We start from the raw sequence: 17978 nt of genomic DNA on the forward strand, positions 1-17978 counted from the left end.
TGAATAACTCAGAGATGGGATAAAGAAGAACATGGTGTAAACATTTACATTTCGGCTATCCATGAAGGACAGAAGTGGTAAACTGGGGGAGAATTTGTGGTTACCTATCCATTCATCCAAACTATGTCTGAATAGAGTAAGATAAGGCTTAATTTGTTATAAACGGTCGGGAGGGTACGTAGCTTTTCCAAAACTGAAGGATGGCTTATAAACTTGGACCTCTAGCTCAGTGGAAGTATTCCAAAGCCATGCTCTTCTCCCCTAATATGGTTTCCACTTCCGATCTAGCTTGCTTTTGGATCCTCTCCAGGGACAACTTCTCCACTGAGGTTGTTACATCTAGTGAGCTACTTGTGATAATCTTAGATTTAGCCCTAAAATCTGATCTGTATATTAAAGCTGTTATAAAATGAGTAAACAAACCGACAGACAGACAAACAAGCAAACGAAGAAACACTGCATGAACTATAATGAGTAAAAAGATGTATGACGTACTAAAGTTGTTTTTCAGTTACCAAATGGTTTCCATTACTCAGATGTTATTATGCATCTGCTGTTGTAACTAACCTGAACACAGAACATAAACAGACTAATATTGGCTTACAACAGGGTGGTTAGGGGTGTGGTTAATCATTGCCTCAAATCTCACCACTGATGTCCCCTAAGACAAGCACATTGCATACAGTGGTTGGAGCCTGAAGATTATCTCTTGATGTCCTGCTCTACTGGACATCAGCACAATAAGTGATTGTCAGTGTCATTAGTCCCTCTGTGTTACATCCTGTAATCTCTGCTGTTCCAAGCAACACCTAGGTATTTCCAGAGTCCTAGAGGAAGTATACTTACAAACTCTGGAATAATATCTGCATAAATGTATTAATTTCTGTGAATGTAAACTTGTAAAAATGCAACACTCAGCTATCAAGTGAACTTGCAGCTAGAACACTGAAGTTACTTGATGGACTGACTAACAATGGGGGTCCTTCAGTTAACTAGGGGGTCCTTCAGTTATCTTACTGTTCTGCATTCCCCACTTACTTAAAAGAGAATAATTTCCTGCTTCCTTTCATTTATCATATCACTTTTCATTCTCACTGTTTACTGAACCTTCACTCCATTCACATGTATCCTGGACCTAAATTCACTTCCTGTCTCTTCATATCCCATGCCAGAAATTCATTTGTACATGTTACCTTCTTCTAACTAGGCATATGATAATCTTTACGACATACACAGTTGTCATATGTAAACATCCGTGTGGTTACTCTGAATAGTTAATCATATTATACATAATTATATTATTATATTAGACCTCTACTTATTGCAATAAATCAGTATTGAATGTGTATATGTACTCTTATTATAATGTGAACTGATTATTGTCAGCTTTCCTCTCAAATATCTGCTAAAAATTGTTTTTGCACAATTTGACTGTTCCAGTTATCAAAAAGAAATACATTTGTTCTGTATTTGTTTTCTCCAATAATTTATTGCAGTTCACTTTTTTTCTAAAAAATTTGAACAAGCCATGTGACAGATTTTTTTCTCTTCTTTTCATGTAAGGATTTGTCTAATCAGAATAACTTCTGCAAGTACATAAAGGATGTTGTGGGAAATTCAGAGAACATTGCGGAGAAGATTGAAAAGTCCAAAACACTGGTAAGCAAAGTTGTGTTTAATATTGCATTGTTTCTTAAATGATTCCCTAATATTACAAATGCAAGATGTCAAAGCAAAGCAGTCCTGAAATATACTCACAAATGAAGAAGTGCTTTAAGGCTTTTTATGATAGTAGCTGAAGGAAAAAAAAGTACCAGGAGCAACTGCACATAGTTTTAGGGAGAATGTTGTAGCTATGTATGTGTTAACAAAATGGAAAAAAAATCAGAGGTAGCCAAATTATATATTTATTACACCATAATCAATATAAAATACCTCAAAAGAAGAAGGTAACAGCTGTCAAAAAGGAATATATTTGGACAATATTATATAGTCTGAAGGTATAAGGAACTAATGGAAATGAAAGTGTGTCTTTTTCACAGACAGACATGTTGATGGACTACTTTTCCTGAGGAGCAACCCTCAAACTCCACTATAACTGCTTTGGGAAGTGCATCCATGCTTCTGGGCATGTGCTGACTGTGTGTCAGCTGCTTGCAATACAGACACATGGGCTCTATATGCTGCAGTGATATAGGATGGTACAATGGTGCAGCGGTTGCATTGTCACCTCACAGCAATAGGTTCTCCTGTTCGATTCCCGCTGGTGTGCCTTCTGTGCAGAGTCTGCATGTCCTCCCTGCATTCATGTGGGTTTCCTCCCACATTATAAAGACATGCATCTGGAGCATTTCTCTCCAGGCCTCCACTGAAAATTGGCTTTGTCCCAAGTCAGACTTTCCTGGTAAACAAATGTAAAATAAATAAATAAAATATGCTTGACTGATGCAGTGATTTAATCTACCTCCCTGCTGACTTTGACCACTCACTCCCATCCTCCCCTGCCCAGTACTTCCAGAAACTATGCTACTAGTGAAACATGAGTCATCTACATTTCAGTCAGGGCTTTATCTCTCTGCTCCATGGAGAAATTTTGGGTCAAAAAATGGTCAGGGAATTCTGTAAAGCTGCATGCCACAATTGCATGTGTCAAGATGCAGTAGCTCAAAAGTCAATGCACTCACCTTTAATGGGAGGAGATCAGAAGGCTGTGGGGTCCATTCCTATACCAAGTAGTTGGACTCATTTTTCAGTACGGACAGTGCAATGCAACATAAGGAAGGGGTTGCACTCCTGAGCATGCCATCCTTCGGATGAGACATTAAACTAAGGTCCTGTCTGCCTGAGCTGGTAGCTCAGGAGGATGTGAAATATTCTATCACACTTAATGAAAAGAAAGTATGGAATATTCCCTGGTGCCATGGAACTTAATGAAAAAAAGTAGGGAATATTCCCTGGTGCCATGGCACTTAATGAAAAGAAAGTAGGGAATATTCCCTGGTGCCATGGCACTTAATGAAAAGAAAGTAGTGAATATTCCCTGGTGCCATGGTGCTTAATGAAAATTAAGTAGGGGATATTTCCTGGTGCCATAGCATTTAATGAAAAGAAAGTATGGAATATTCCCTGGTGCCATGGCATTTAATGAAAAAAAAGTAGGGAATATTCCCTGGTGCCATCGCACTTAATGAAAAAAAAGTAGGGAATATTCCCCTGGTGCTCCAGACAAATTTTGACCTAGTCAGTGTGAATACCACCTTTGTTCTCTCCTGAAAAAAGACTTTTGGCTTAATGGGACTATCCCTGTCAATACAGTGTAAATAAATATGATTTCTAATTTTGCTGAGATTGGAAACAATGAATATGAAGCAAAATTTGAACTCTGTGTCACATCTCAGGAAAAGCGACTCCCCCCAACACACACACAGCCATTCTGTTATGCAGAGAGCCCACTGCCCCCACATGTAATGTAATCATTTCTGAAGTTGCTTTAGGGAGGGGGAGTTCAGTAGCTCATTCATAGCCAGTGCATTTTTACCTCAAGGCTCCCTCACTTACATTAGCTTTTATATTACTTAAGATATTTAAATGTCCATCCCATATTACTTAAGGTATATTACAATTCAAGAATGTGTGAACAGACTTGAGACAGTTCTTGTATGAGTAGAAATAACTGTAGTCTACAAAATACAACATGGGCAGTCGATGACCAGGCAGGCAGGAACTGTGAGCAGTTTAGAAGGTCTACAGTGTTTTTCTGCCATCACCATCTATGTTTTTAGATAGGTGTTGTAACTAAAAATTAGGGAAGTAATTGACATCTGCTGGACATGTGTAAGATATTAAGTATATTCTGCAGTAGTGCAGGGAGCATATATAACCGAGTGAAGAGATTAAAAGAAATAAAGGATATTATATGTAAGAGACTAATGAGGGCTGTGAAAAGAGCAAAAAAGCAACTTGGCTTACATTATGCGTTTCTTACAACCCACATAAGGGCACCAGGGAACCTCCCTTGTGTAAGAAATAAGCAGTTTACAAAATTATGTGTTTCTTACATCGCACATAAGAGCACCAGGGAACCTACCATGTGTAAGATATAAGCAGTTTACATCATTATGTGTTTCTTACATCCCACATAAGGGCACCACAGAACCTCCCTTGTGTAAGAAATAAGCAGTTTACAAAATTATGTGTCTCTTACATCCCACATAAGAGCACCAGGGAACCTACCATGTGTAAGATATAAGCAGTTTACATCATTATGTGTTTCTTACATCCCACATAAGGGCACCACAGAACCTCCCTTGTGTAAGAAATAAGCAGTTTACAAAATTATGTGTCTCTTACATCCCACATAAGAGCACCAGGGAACCTACCATGTGTAAGATATAAGCAGTTTACATCATTATGTGTTTCTTACATCCCACATAAGGGCACCACGGAACCTCACTTGTGTAAGAAATAAGCAGTTTACAAAATTATGTGTTTCTTACATCCCACATAAGAGCACCAGGGAACCTACCATGTGTAAGATATAAGCAGTTTACATCATTATGTGTTTCTTACATTCCACATAAGGGCACCATGGAACCTCCCTTGTGTAAGAAATAAGCAGTTGACATCATTATGTGTTTCTTACAACCCACATAAGGGCACCAGGGAACCTTCCATGTGTAAGAAATAAGCAGTTTACATCATTATGTGTTTCTTACATCCCACATAAGAGCACCAGGGAACCTTCCATGTGTAAGAAATAAGCAGTTTACATCATTATGTGTTTCTTACATCCCACATAAGGGCACCAGGGAACCTTCCATGTGTAAGAAATAAGCAGTTTACATCATTATGTGTTTCTTACATCCCACATAAGGGCACCAGGGAACCTTCCATGTGTAAGAAATAAGCAATTTGCATCATTATGTGTTTCTTACAACCCACATAAGAGCACCAGGGAACCTCCCTTGTGTAAGAAATAAGCAGTTGACATCATTATGTGTTTCTTGCAACCCACATAAGGGCACAAGAGAACCTCCCTTGTGTAAGAAATAAGCAGTTGACATCATTGTGTGTTTCTTACCACATAATGGCACCAGGGAACCTCCCTTGTGTAAGAAATAAGCAGTTTACATCATTATGTGTTTCTTACAACCCACATAAGGGCACCAGGGAACCTCCCTTGTGTAAAAAATAAGCAGTTTACATCATTATGTGTTTCTTACAACCCACATAAGGGCACCAGGGATCCTCCCTTGTGTAAGAAATTAGCAGTTTACATCATTATGTGTTTCTTACAATCCACATAAGGGCACCAGGGAACCTTCCATGTGTAAGAAATTAGCAGTTTACATCATTATGTGTTTCTTACAACCCACATAAGGGCACCAGGGAACCTTCCATGTGTAAGAAATTAGCAGTTTACATGCATGAGACTTAAAATGATGAGAAGATTCAGGTAGTAACTAATACATAAGAAATGTGAGCTATAGTATGAATGTGATGGCAGGTAGAGGTAATTTCAAAATGTGAGGGAGGAAAAGAAGGCATTTAGTAGGTATACGGCATAACACAACACAAAGGTAATGTTGTGTCTTTGGGGTACCAAGCAGAGACCCAAAGAGTAAAATGGTCACACAGAAAAAAACGTTGGCTAGAAACTGCAAAAAAAAAAAGACAACCAAGCTAGTGTTTTCAATGTGTAAACACATACTGTGTTTAGCTACATGGATTCTGAATGTCAAGACATTTTACTTTCTAAGTCTTTATGGGTACATTCAGGTTAACAAAGCCCAACTTCAACAGTTGTAGACATGCATGCTTTTGCCTTTTTAGAGACCTCACCATTACAGTATAAGTGGACTCTTGCACTGTATGCCCTGAAGGGGTCATTTGCATATATCCCATGGGCTTCCACTGTAGAAGGTTTAGGGTATTAAACAATGAAGACTCTAACCTGACTGTGTTTTTCCTTGCAGTTTTTAAAGGGGTACTAAGGTGCAAGCAGGAAGCAAAATGAAATCAGTTAAGCAAGGTGAAAAGTCCTTTACTTAGAATTTGCACACAAGAGGGAATGATAGGATAGGATAACCAAGGAAGAAGTCCATGTTGATAGTGGAATATCTGAGGTGAAGTAGAGAAGACTGGTTATATATTCACAATGAAGAATTGTTTCCTGAGCAGAGAAATCTAAAGGTGATTGAGGGATGAGGGGCTTTATAGTATATTTTTAAGTTAATCATAAGGTTTATTTGCCCCATTTGCACAACTGCATTCAGAATTGATGCAAACATACATATATTAAATGACAGGAATGCAACAACTGCAGTTCTTACATCATATCTCTCAACCTCTTAGTGCAAAAAGTCTGGGAAAAGCCTGAAAAAATGGAGGGACAAAGGTCCAAAAATAGGGACCAATTTTAAATATTGGTCAATAAGAAAGTTGTTAGAATAAGAGGGTTTGCATTTTTATTTAACAGTTGTTGACTTGGAAAGAAGCCATTTATCAGTGGAGTCCTGGGGAGAAAGGCTCCAGATACATGTCTTTGTAATGTGGGAGGAAACCAGAGCACCTGGAAAAATCCACACGAATGCAGGGAAGACATGCAGACTCCACACAGAAGGCACCCCAGCCGAGAATCAAACCAGAGAACCTCTTGTTGTGAGGCAACAGCACTACCGCTGCACCACTGCATTTTCTGAAGGATATGAATTCTGAAACTGAAATGTCTTTTATTATTTAGGGACTTCAATCCTCAGTCATTTTCCAGAAAACCACAAATTGAATGAGGAACAAACCAAAAGTATGAGGCAAAGGTATAAAAAAAGTTGAAAGGTGTGTCCTACATATAAGCAGTAGTAGTTGTGGCATGAAGTGGAATACTACAAGACAGTCAGGCCAGCTGACTTTACATAGTGTAGAATCTAGTCAATGTTCATTTTAGGATGTTTATTGTTTCTACATTTTTCACATTTTTAAAATCATTTCAGTATTCTTGCTTTAGTACATCATAGTTTTCATAAGTAAGACTCATAAACTTTAAAAAAAGTGTTCAGAGTATTGCATTTATAACATAATTTCCTTTGGATCATTTAATAAGACAGTTTTCCACATTACCCCATCTTTTAAATTCTATTACACCCTTTTCAAGCCTCCCTCTGTCACAACACTCCCTCTCACTTTTCAAACTCTTCAGATCTGAAGACGTTCTTGCAATCTGCAGGATGAAAAGCACTTCATTAAACAGTTGGTTGGTACTTTGTGGATTTATTGCGTGGAATTTTTACTTACTGCTGTATGGATTTAACTGTGGACCCTGTAGCTGTTTCTTTCATTTAGGAATTACTCCACAAGTAGCCATTATTCCATTTTTTTAAGGTATTTCCTAATCGTAGGTTCAACTCCAAACAGGCAGAACTGCCATGAATCTGGAATCTTCGGCTGAAATATATCGCTCCAGATCCTCCTAAACATTTGCCACAGCTTTTTAAATTAATCCGACAAGCCTGCCACGTATGTGAATGTAGACCTGATAAATAAGCAGATCACTGATACGTATTATGCATGAGGACCTGAAGGAAAATGCCAGTCTGGATTCACAGCACTAACACCATCTTACCATACAGTCAGTCAGCCTTGTTTGGTTCTAAATTTAATAATTAGGGAAATCAATAAGGAATACTTTGCAAATGCAGTTCTCTTAATGCCAGGAAAGCGTTTGCTACAACATTACTCAAAGTCTATATTGTAAAGATGGATATTAGAGTAATTACATATAGCAGTAGTTTGCTGGGATATTTACCTCTGACTGACTCACAGAGCTGAGCTTCCATAGTCACAGCACTCTCATCTAACCCTAAATGCATTCTACTCTGACATACATGATGTCGACTTAGAGAAATAACAATGCATTCCAAAGTCTGACATCTTTGCCCCATGGGGCACACTGGGGTTCATTTCAGTAATTTGTTGTGCAGCAGGAATGGGAAAAGTTAAGGGGATGAGATGAGAGCATGTTAAAACAATTAGGTTCAGTTCACATACTAGCTGGAGTTGAGGATTACTGAGGATAGAATATTTAAGCAATATATAACCTTCATTTATAGATTTTGCAGTGTTTACTCACCAGCTGGTGTAGTCATGTCATGAGGGAAAAAACAGAATGACCAAACAAAGGTAGCTGTGGATAAACCTGCATTGCTGAGATAAGAACCTTACTGCAGTTATAAAATGACATTATTTAAAAAAGAACTTTATTATCTTTTTAAATAATGTCTTTGTTTTCTGGAACTTCATTTCTGTTCTTTCTGTTCATTCTGACATCATAATCTAGGGAATAGCATATTAATGCACTGCATAATCTGTGCATGTTTGTGAATATGCTAACAGCTGCACAGTCATCAGATTTCAAGCATTTCCTGCTATTTTGTTTTTGTAAGGAAGTTATCAAGAGGGCTGTTTATGTTAGGACACTTGTGTTCCAAAAGTGATATTTTTTCCATATTTTTCATTTGTAATATACTGTTTTGGGTTTGCAATCATTGGTACATCTAGAAAGGTGACACTTTTTTTAAAATGTGTAGTTTGTTGGGTTTTGCAGCTGTACTTCCAAAGACATGCATCTGGAGCATTTCTCCCCGGGCCTCCGCTGAAAACAGGCTCTGTGGAACCTAGTCGGACTTTCCCAGTCAACAAATGTTAAATAAAAATAAATAAATTCTTAGTGACATGGAGAAGAAACAATGGTGGTGTTTTTATTTAGTAACTCGACAGCTTCTGTTTCAATTTTATTTTGAAGTTTAATTTCTTCCCATGGCTAATGCTTGATTTAAATTAGACACATTCTTGTGAAGAACCCGTATTTCTTCATTTTTTTGTGATACAAATCAGTTTAGATTATATAATAAAAAACATACAAAGGGCAAAAATGAGGGTTACAGGTGGTAAATACAGGGATTGTGTCGAAGACTAATTAGATCGCCAGTTGGTTTGGTGCCAGAAAATACAAAATGAAGCAGTTTGAATTTAAAGTTTCACTAAATACTTAAACATTATAGTCAAGTGAACAGAATAAAAAGAAGACTTGTTTACTACAGTTACCTGAAACATTTCACACAGTGTAAAACTTGCTAAAGAGATCAAACAGGTTGCAAACCTTTTACTGGGGGTGGCAAGAGAGAGAAGGGTCACTGCCACAGAAAGACAAGGGAATCACTAGGCAAGACACAGAAGGGTCACTACCATGGACAGAGAAGGGAATCACTAGGGAAAAGGCAGAAGGGTCAATACCAAACACAGAGACAGTAGTCACTGTGAAAGAGGCAGAAGGGTGACTACCATGGATAGAGAAGGGAATCACTAGCAAGGACAGAGAAAGGAATTACTAGGAAAGTGGCAGAAGGGTCAATATCATGGACAGAGAAAAGAATCATGAGGCAATAGGCAGAATGGTCACTACCATGGAGAGAGAAGGGAATGACTAGGGAAAAGGCAGAAGGGTCAATAAACACAGAGACAGTAGTCACTGTGAAAGAGGCAGAAGGGTGACTACCATGGATAGAGAAGGGAATCACTAGGCAAGATACAGAGGAGTCACTAGCAAGGACAGAGAAATTAATTACTAGGAAAGAGGCTGAAGGGTCAGTATCATGGACAGAGAAAAGAATCATGAGGCAATAGGCAGAGGGGTCACTACCATGGACAGAGAAGGGAATCACAAGGCAGAAGGGTCAATAAACACAGAGACAGTAGTCACTGTGAAAGAGGCAGAAGGGTGACTACCATGGATAGAGAAGGGAATCACTAGGCAAGATACAGAGGGGTCACTAGCAAGGACACAGAAATTAATTACTAGGAAAGAGGCTGAAGGGTCACTACCATGGACAGAGAAGGGAATCACAAGGCAAAAGGCAGAGGGCTCACTAGCAAGAACAAAGCAAGGAATCACTAGGCAAGGGTCTGAATGGTCAGTACTATGGACAGAGAAGGGAATTACTAGGCAAAAGGCACAATGATCCCTACCAAGCACAGAGACAGTAGTCACTAGGGAAGAGACAGAAAGGTCACTACCATGGACAAAGAAGGGAATCAACAGGCAAGAGGTAAAGGTGTCACTACCAATGACAGAGAAAGGAATCCCCAGCCAAGTGGCAGAAGGGTCACTATGATGGACAGAGAAGGGAATCACTCAGCAAGAGGGAGAAGGATCACTGCCATGGACAAAGAGAGATCCTTGCTTTTGCAGGATAAAGTTCACTGCACAAGCATAAAAGGGTTCATTATACCAGACAGTGAAGGTCAGTAAATGAATTGGAGAATGGCAGTTACACTGAGGGAGAGTCGTTATTACATATAACTATTTACAAAGAAGAAGAAAAAACATAGCATGAAAAGGAGAGGCTTATCCTATAACTGCTTGATGATTAATCATTCAGTTGTGGTTTACTTAATACAACATGATTGGTCATCTCACCTTTTTTATACATTAAGGTACTAATCCCTTGATTTAGGTGTGTAGTTTCAAGGTGATCTTTCTGTTGCATTCTCATTTTTTAAGTTATAATGTGAACATTCTTTGTTCAGAAACCACTGTGCACTTTTATGATACACATTTATTCAAATTAAAGTTTTGTTTTGTTTATTACAGTAGCAATCTTTATTAGTCAACAAGCACTTCAAAGTATTGCTTACAAATGAATCATAAGGGAAGCAAAGGAATGGGTCATTACTCTAGTATGAAAGAGGTCATATGGGTCATTACTTTAGTATGAAAGAGGTCATATGGGTCATTACTCTACTATGAAAGAGGTCATATGGGTCATTACTCTATTATGACAGAGGTGATATGGGTCATTACTCTACTATGAAAGAGGTCATATAGGTCATTACTCTAGTATGAAAGAGGTCATATGGGTCATCACTCTAATATGACAGAGGTGATATGGGTAATTACTCTACTATGAAAGAGGTCATATAGGTCATTACTCTAGTATGACAGAGATAATTACACCTCTGGCAAAGAAGTTGCTTCAGGAACTGACTTCGATGCACTATGAGTGAGTTGTCAATACTGTGAGGAAATATCTGCAGATTGAAATATCACAACTATTTTTCCGCCCCAAAGTTGTGGGCCTGACAGTTGTATACCCTTGTAGGAGCAGAAGTTATGATGTCTGACAATCTGTTAAAAAATGACTAGAATCTTTGTTGTAGAAAATTCTAGAGAGTTTCCTGAATATTGACAGTTATTAAAATCTTAACAACAGAATATTTTCCTAAATTAGCAAGACATCATTTAGATAACAGTAGGTCTATTGTATAATTTTGGGAAATTGTTTACACTGTAAACACATTAAAATCATGCATGACTTCACCCTTAACCATCTTGTTCCAATAAATCTTGACCTAATTGAATTTCTTGCTGAGCACAAGCTACTTCAAGTTGGACAGCCCCATTAGGCCCACTTTTAAATCAAGCCATCACTCATTACTAGACCTAATGAACTGCCCATTCTGCACTCACAACTCTTCTCTATTGACTGGTCTCCAATATGTTCCCTCTTGAATGCTAGTACAGCTGTTAACAAATTCTTAGAACGTCTGCTACCACTTCAGTACACCCACTTCCCCATAATGTCTAGGCTACAGAATAACATTAAGATTGGCTTACAGAAGAACTCAAATCACTAATGAAACTCCAAGATGAACCCTGAGAAGCCTGACAACAAAATTCAACTCCCAGGAACAGGAACCTCACTAAAACAGGTTATACAGACACACAAAACCAAATACATACATTCCTTCCAAACTTCCCTCCTTCATTCGCCTAAATAACTCTGAAAAGATGTTAATAATATGATTGGTAGAATCCCTCCAAAGGATGCTAACAATCTAGGCTTCATACCTGTCCCTCTGGTGATCTTACACCTCCTGACCTCCTCAGGGAATTCTCTAACGTTCCCCTCATTTCACTTAGTAATGGACACACTATTCAAAGGGAGTCCAGTTCACCTGAATGGATACCTTCCTTTCTTCTACTTCTCCCTAATCACCACTAAACAGATATTACCATTACTTGAACAAATTCCAAGGGACTCTTTTGGAGGACCCAAAATAATTGTCTTGGGTTACCTTTCATTGCAGAGACTATATTACCATTCAGCTAACGCATGTTTATAGCATCTGTTTCTCCACTTACATAATGCCAGCCATTTGGAAATGTTCCTTTATCCAACCCATACCTAAAGAATCCAGGCCTTCTTCTTGCAATCAGTTTTGATGTCTATCTGCTCTCCGGGAGGAAGCATGGCTTTTAGGCTGGAAGAAGCACTTTGTATACACTCTGGACTCCTACTGATGATGCTCTAAACAGTATGGATAAAGGCAGTCTTACTGGTGCTGTGTTTATCGACCTTACCCTTGCCTTTGATACCACTGACCAGTTAGTTCTGCTTCTTCATCTACAAGATATTGGCATCAGTCCTGGATCCACCAACTGGTTCAAAGACTTCCTGTCCAGTAGATAATTTAGGATGAAGATAGGGACTAATAAATCTGACCTGTCCTATACCAACTAAGAAGTGTCACAAGGGTCTACTCTTGTCCCTATTCTGTACTCTGTCTTCATCAATAAACTTGTAGATTTGTACCAAGTCACACCACTTCTGCATGCCAATAATAAGGTCATCTAAAGGTCAGATCCTACTCCAACTGCAAAATTGACTCAACTCCAAAAAACTTTTGCTTAATCCTAAAAACAAACAAATCCACTCTGAAGGATGGCCAAAAAAGACTAGTTATATCACTTCAAACACTTCATATAGCAGACTGTAATAACAACTTCAATCAGTGCACCACCTCCTTTAGATATCTGGATATATGACTTAGCTGATCAATTAACTTCCAAGAACACATGAACAAGTTACAATCCAAGATCAGCTATATCCTTCCCTGGGGCAGTAAATTCTCTGAGTTTCATTTTTCCATTGCCAGAACAACTATAAGCAGGGGCATTCGTCTTGTCCAAATTAAGTACAGATGCCTCCCTAAAAGTAGAACAAAAGAACGTCAGCCAAATGCCTCCCTGTTTAACTTCAGCTGTGCTAAAACCTCAACTACTCTTCAAACCATCTCTAGTAAGATCTGCTACTTTATTTCAAACTCACTTCAATACAAACATCACTATTTCACATAATCTAAGGTTAAGTGGCTTCCAGTACAAGCCAGAGCCAATCCTCTACTTGGCTATCTACTTTTCATATAATTTCCTTATGACCCTTTTGCCACTCTCACCTCAAAACTACTTACATCTACTCAGCCCTTTCACCTCAGGAGCCAGGCCAGGCACTTCAGTATGAGCTGAAAGTTTCATGTTACTATTCGCAGCTTTACAGTGTTTGCCCCGAAGACTATGTCAGTCACTTTCCCATAACCTGGTTTGAATTCACTGAGAACTCGGTTTTAGAATTCGATTTAAGCACTACCTAAAAAAACATCTATGTATGCAACAGTCAGGACACACCATCCAACATAATGCAGTACCTTCTTTCGTATTCCTATTTATTCACAATCTGTTGTTTGCACCCAGACCCAGATCATGGTTGAATGATGCCCTAGGCGGGATAATGGACCAGCTCCCTCCCCGGTTATTCCAGTGTCCCATTACTTGTCTGTCTTTCCCTGATTACCATAAACACTTTTTAAACTTGTCAGCACACATATTATTTTCTTGTTTCCTTTTACAAAGATTACAGAGATTTGGATTTCATTTAAAACTTTTTATTTCAAATTTTATAGCACAGGCAGGGAACATTTGCTAAACAAAATAATCTTACATGAAAAACAGACTTAGCATAAGCAAAGTCGACTCCTCTTCCCTTGAAGCTCACATTCACTGGAAATGCATCTCTCCAGTGGCAGATTAACTGTACCTTAGGCTGTTTTCAAACCATGGGCACACATTTTTAAGATGTACACAAATGTATGCATTCTTTGATTCATCTTTCTGATTGTTTTAAATAATATTTCTTGTTTAATACAGCAAGACTTATTAAGAGTGCATTTTAAATTTGTAGTTTTGAACATTTTTTCCGGTAAGCAGTGAAACAGGATGTATTGCTCTATGACAAAAACTACCCATTTCAGGACATTTTAACCAAAAAAGGCCACTCAGACTGCTGTCATTATGATCCACCAATATCTGTACTCAGAAATTACAACCACAATTTCACATAAACATACAATAGCCAAAATATTCCAACTTAATTCACATACACATGCACACTAGCACCATAAAGCTAGATTAAAGACTGTTTAAAAATAACCAGATAAGAACATGCGGCACTTTCATCTACAGAAATCCACCCAATGACCAGCAGTTATAGCCACTTTGATGACTGTGTACATCCCTTATTGTTATGAAGAAGTTGCATGTACTTTATAGATAGTTTTGATGAACTACAAGAAACTGTATAAATATCACCATCTTCATACCATCACATCTAGTCATATGTAGCACAGTTTAAATAAAAGAGTACTCATGTGAGCATAAGAAATATGTACCACCAGATAACATATCCTATGCCAAATGTGTACAATCTCTGCAGAAGTAAATGCCACATGAATAATTCCTCATTAAAGAAAATGTATTATTAATGCAGAATTTGCTGCTGACAAACAAGTTTGCAATTAAGTGCTTCATCTACAAATGCAGTGCCTGTTGCCCTTGAATAAAGTGCCTATGCTGCATTAAAATGATCTGCTAGTGATATTGCCAAAACATCTCCTGAACTACTTCAGCTATGCAGTAGGGGATGTCTGACAAACAACAACTGGTTCATAGTTACTAGGCATATAGTGCTGGAGACCATTAGGAAGCCTAGACCAAATTCTGAATTACACTAAAACACTCTGTAGTTAAATGATTTGTTCAATGTCACACAGTAGGTAAACAAAGGCTGAAAGCCTTGGAACAGGAACAGCTCATTAATAAGTCAACATTTTAACTATGTGCATTAACTGCCATAATAGTTTTAAGTCAATGTAGAAATCTTTAACCATCTGATCGTCTATAAAAGAGTATATCACAGTAATATGCAACAGTGGCTAAATAGCTGATGCTGAAGATTAGACTGCTCTGATCATCACTCCAAATAATGCACACTATATGACTTAACAAATGTCAACTATGCTGGAGGCAGCATAGGAGGTGCCACAAAAATACATTACTAAAATGCAACATGTTTACAGTACTAAAATGCAACATGTTTAAACTATACTACACAATCCAGGCCTATTAATGAGTTGATTAATTGTTTAGTGAAATGAATAAAGCAAAACAATTACAGACAATAATAATGATGCAGCAGCTTTTGTTCAACAACCCACAGGTCATACAAAACTCAGAAATATTACTACATATAACAGTTTTTGGGGGTGGGGTCTTACATTCTTGCAGAACTCCTACTTCTTATTTTGAACTTTCTATGTCTTCTCTATCATCAAGAATAAATATCCCTTCTGGCTAATACCTCCAAAGTCATGACTGGAATGTGGGCAAATAGCACCCAATGGAGGGTAGATGAGCAAACCCCAGCAACCCACACCAATATCCCATTACCTGACACTGTCTCTCCCTAGTTACCATATACACCATTCAGACCTGTCAGTGTATGCACTATTTTCTATGTTACTTTTACAATTATCAGATGAATTTGTATTTCAACTAAAACTTTTTAGTTCAAATTTTACATAAAAACCATGACAACCATTTTCTAAACAAAGTACTCTCACACTGAAAACAGACTTAGCATGAGAAACAGTGAATTTATTTTCCCTTGAGACTCATTTAGTGAAATTGGATCTGGCAGTCCATTAAAGTACAAGAGACATGCTCAGATTCATACTCAAATAGCATATAGTGAAGTACTAATTCATAGGTTCATAGGTTCATACTAGGCTATCTGCCCGAGGGCATTTACAAGCCTAGCCCATAGTTTTCTTTAGTATGGGGAACTATACCCATTATTTTGCTGTGCCTCTGTTGAGCAGTGACACTGAGGTAATCCCTGGGGTATATCTGCGATCTCCCATCCATTGGTCAAGATTTCTCTTGAACAAGGCCAGCGAGGTGCTCTGCCTCACATATGCAGGATTTTATTCCACAGCATAGGAGTCTTTGGGTGATGAATCTATCCCTCCAGCGGTTTAAGTCTCCTGCCCTTGTGGCTCTGACGGATCTAGATTTTTGAGGTGAAGCATATTCATCAAATCTGGGTTTGACATGGCCTTGTATGTTAGGCAAAGGTCACCTCTGAGCAAGCGGTGCGACTGAATAGAGCTGGAGTTCTTTCAGTCGGGCAGCATAGGACAGATGTTTGAGACCCTTTATCCTTTTGGTGAGGAACTTTTGTGGCCTCTCCAGCTGCTGCAAGTGTCGGGTCAGATACATTCGGGCATTGTACTCAATCATTGGTCTGATGAGTGATGAGTATAGGGAGACTATGACCTCCTTGATCTAGATGAGAATCCCTTCATGATAAGGTGGGCAATGTAGAAGGTCTTCCTAACTACTTTAGCTACATGGGTGTCGAATGACAGACTACTATCAACCTGGGTCCCTAGGTCCCTGATAACTTCTTCTGTACTCAGTGGATTGCCACCTATTTGGTAGCTAGGGGTAACCTTGTTTTTATGACTATGCATTTTTTGGCATTTAACTTTAGGCCATGGCTCTGGCACCAGTTATCCGTTTCTGTGAGACCCTTCTGAAGGATATCTGTGTCAGATGTGTTTTCTACTATGGTGTCTAAGAATACTTCTAATTGGTGTCTATGTGAAGAGTGCAGGAATTCAAAAGACAAATATATAATTAATTTACTAACAGCCTAGGACACAAGTGTCCCTTTTCTGGACCAGCCCAGGAGCATTACAGGAAGTATCTCTTTAACAGCTCATATACTTACTCATCTGCACTAAGCACTGCTATAGCCCAAACACAGTGCATTTCACAGCCATGTGCCTGTACAAATCAAGCTAAATTTAAAATATATTCATGTTTAAAATATTAACCAGAAACGCAGACTTCATGCTGTCCAATTTATTTCTCACTAAAGAATAAACACACTGTCAGCATTAATAAAACCAAGGATCAAATCAAAACATGGCTGATATGATAATACTCCTGTTTACTGCAAATTGACTTGTTCAAAGAAAGGGAATAAATATAATAAATATGAGGCAATATCAGAGATGTTTTGCAAAATTGGAGAAAGAGAAGAGTTGACTACTCTAAAACATTTGGTGGTTGACATAATGGTCAATGTGTTTACCTTACAGATATAAGATGCAGATTTTGACTCTCACCTTTGAAGGTAATTGGTTATCCCTAAAATTGTTCACAAAGACTGCTAGCTCATTACTTACTCATGAATGTATCACTTAACAAGTTAACACAATAACAGCTTTTGTATCAAAATGTGGGATTTGAAACATTAAAACTGTAAAACTCTAATGACCAACATTGACTGACTGCAATTCTGAACACGTGGCATTGGTGTGGATTAAGGCTCTTGCTTCGTCTACCTAAGTTACAGAGTTTCAGGGCGAGGAAGTCTCTTACCTTGCTAGTGCCTCCTAACTGAGTCATCACACACACACACACACAAGTTCTGAACTAGCTAGATAGAAGTTCAAGTTAACCTGTTCAGTACAGCAGTGTACTGAATTTACCTGTTAATTTCCCATTTGGCATCAAAGTACTGATCTGCTGCAAAATAGACATGTTCTGAGTAATTTATCTTGGTGTTTCTACAAATAGAATTGCCTTCCTAGTTTGCTTTACTTCTAGAATAAATTCACCCTCTGGCTCTCATTTGCATGGAGTTATAATCATATGTCCAGTTTCCTGGCCTGCTTCAGACAATAGGAGCTGTTGCATATCAAGGAGAAAATCCAATCTGAGAAGGAAGTTATTCATTGGT

At 38.3% G+C, this 17978-nt stretch overlaps 1 protein-coding gene across 1 annotated transcript in view; it reads left to right on the forward strand.

Annotated features, from left to right (window-relative positions):
• Positions 1 to 17978, forward strand: part of LOC122814496 (integrin alpha-M-like) — a 935681-nt gene that overhangs the window by 863299 nt on the left and 54404 nt on the right. The window contains exon 27 of the mRNA XM_044087070.1: positions 1564 to 1659. Coding sequence (XP_043943005.1) covers positions 1564 to 1659 — 96 coding nt within the window. The remainder of the gene's footprint in view (positions 1 to 1563; positions 1660 to 17978) is intronic.

The sequence above is a fragment of the Protopterus annectens genome, chromosome 10.part0, assembly GCF_019279795.1.
Source record: "Protopterus annectens isolate FY-2018-M chromosome 10.part0, PAN1.0, whole genome shotgun sequence".
Lineage (NCBI taxonomy): Eukaryota > Metazoa > Chordata > Ceratodontiformes > Protopteridae > Protopterus > Protopterus annectens.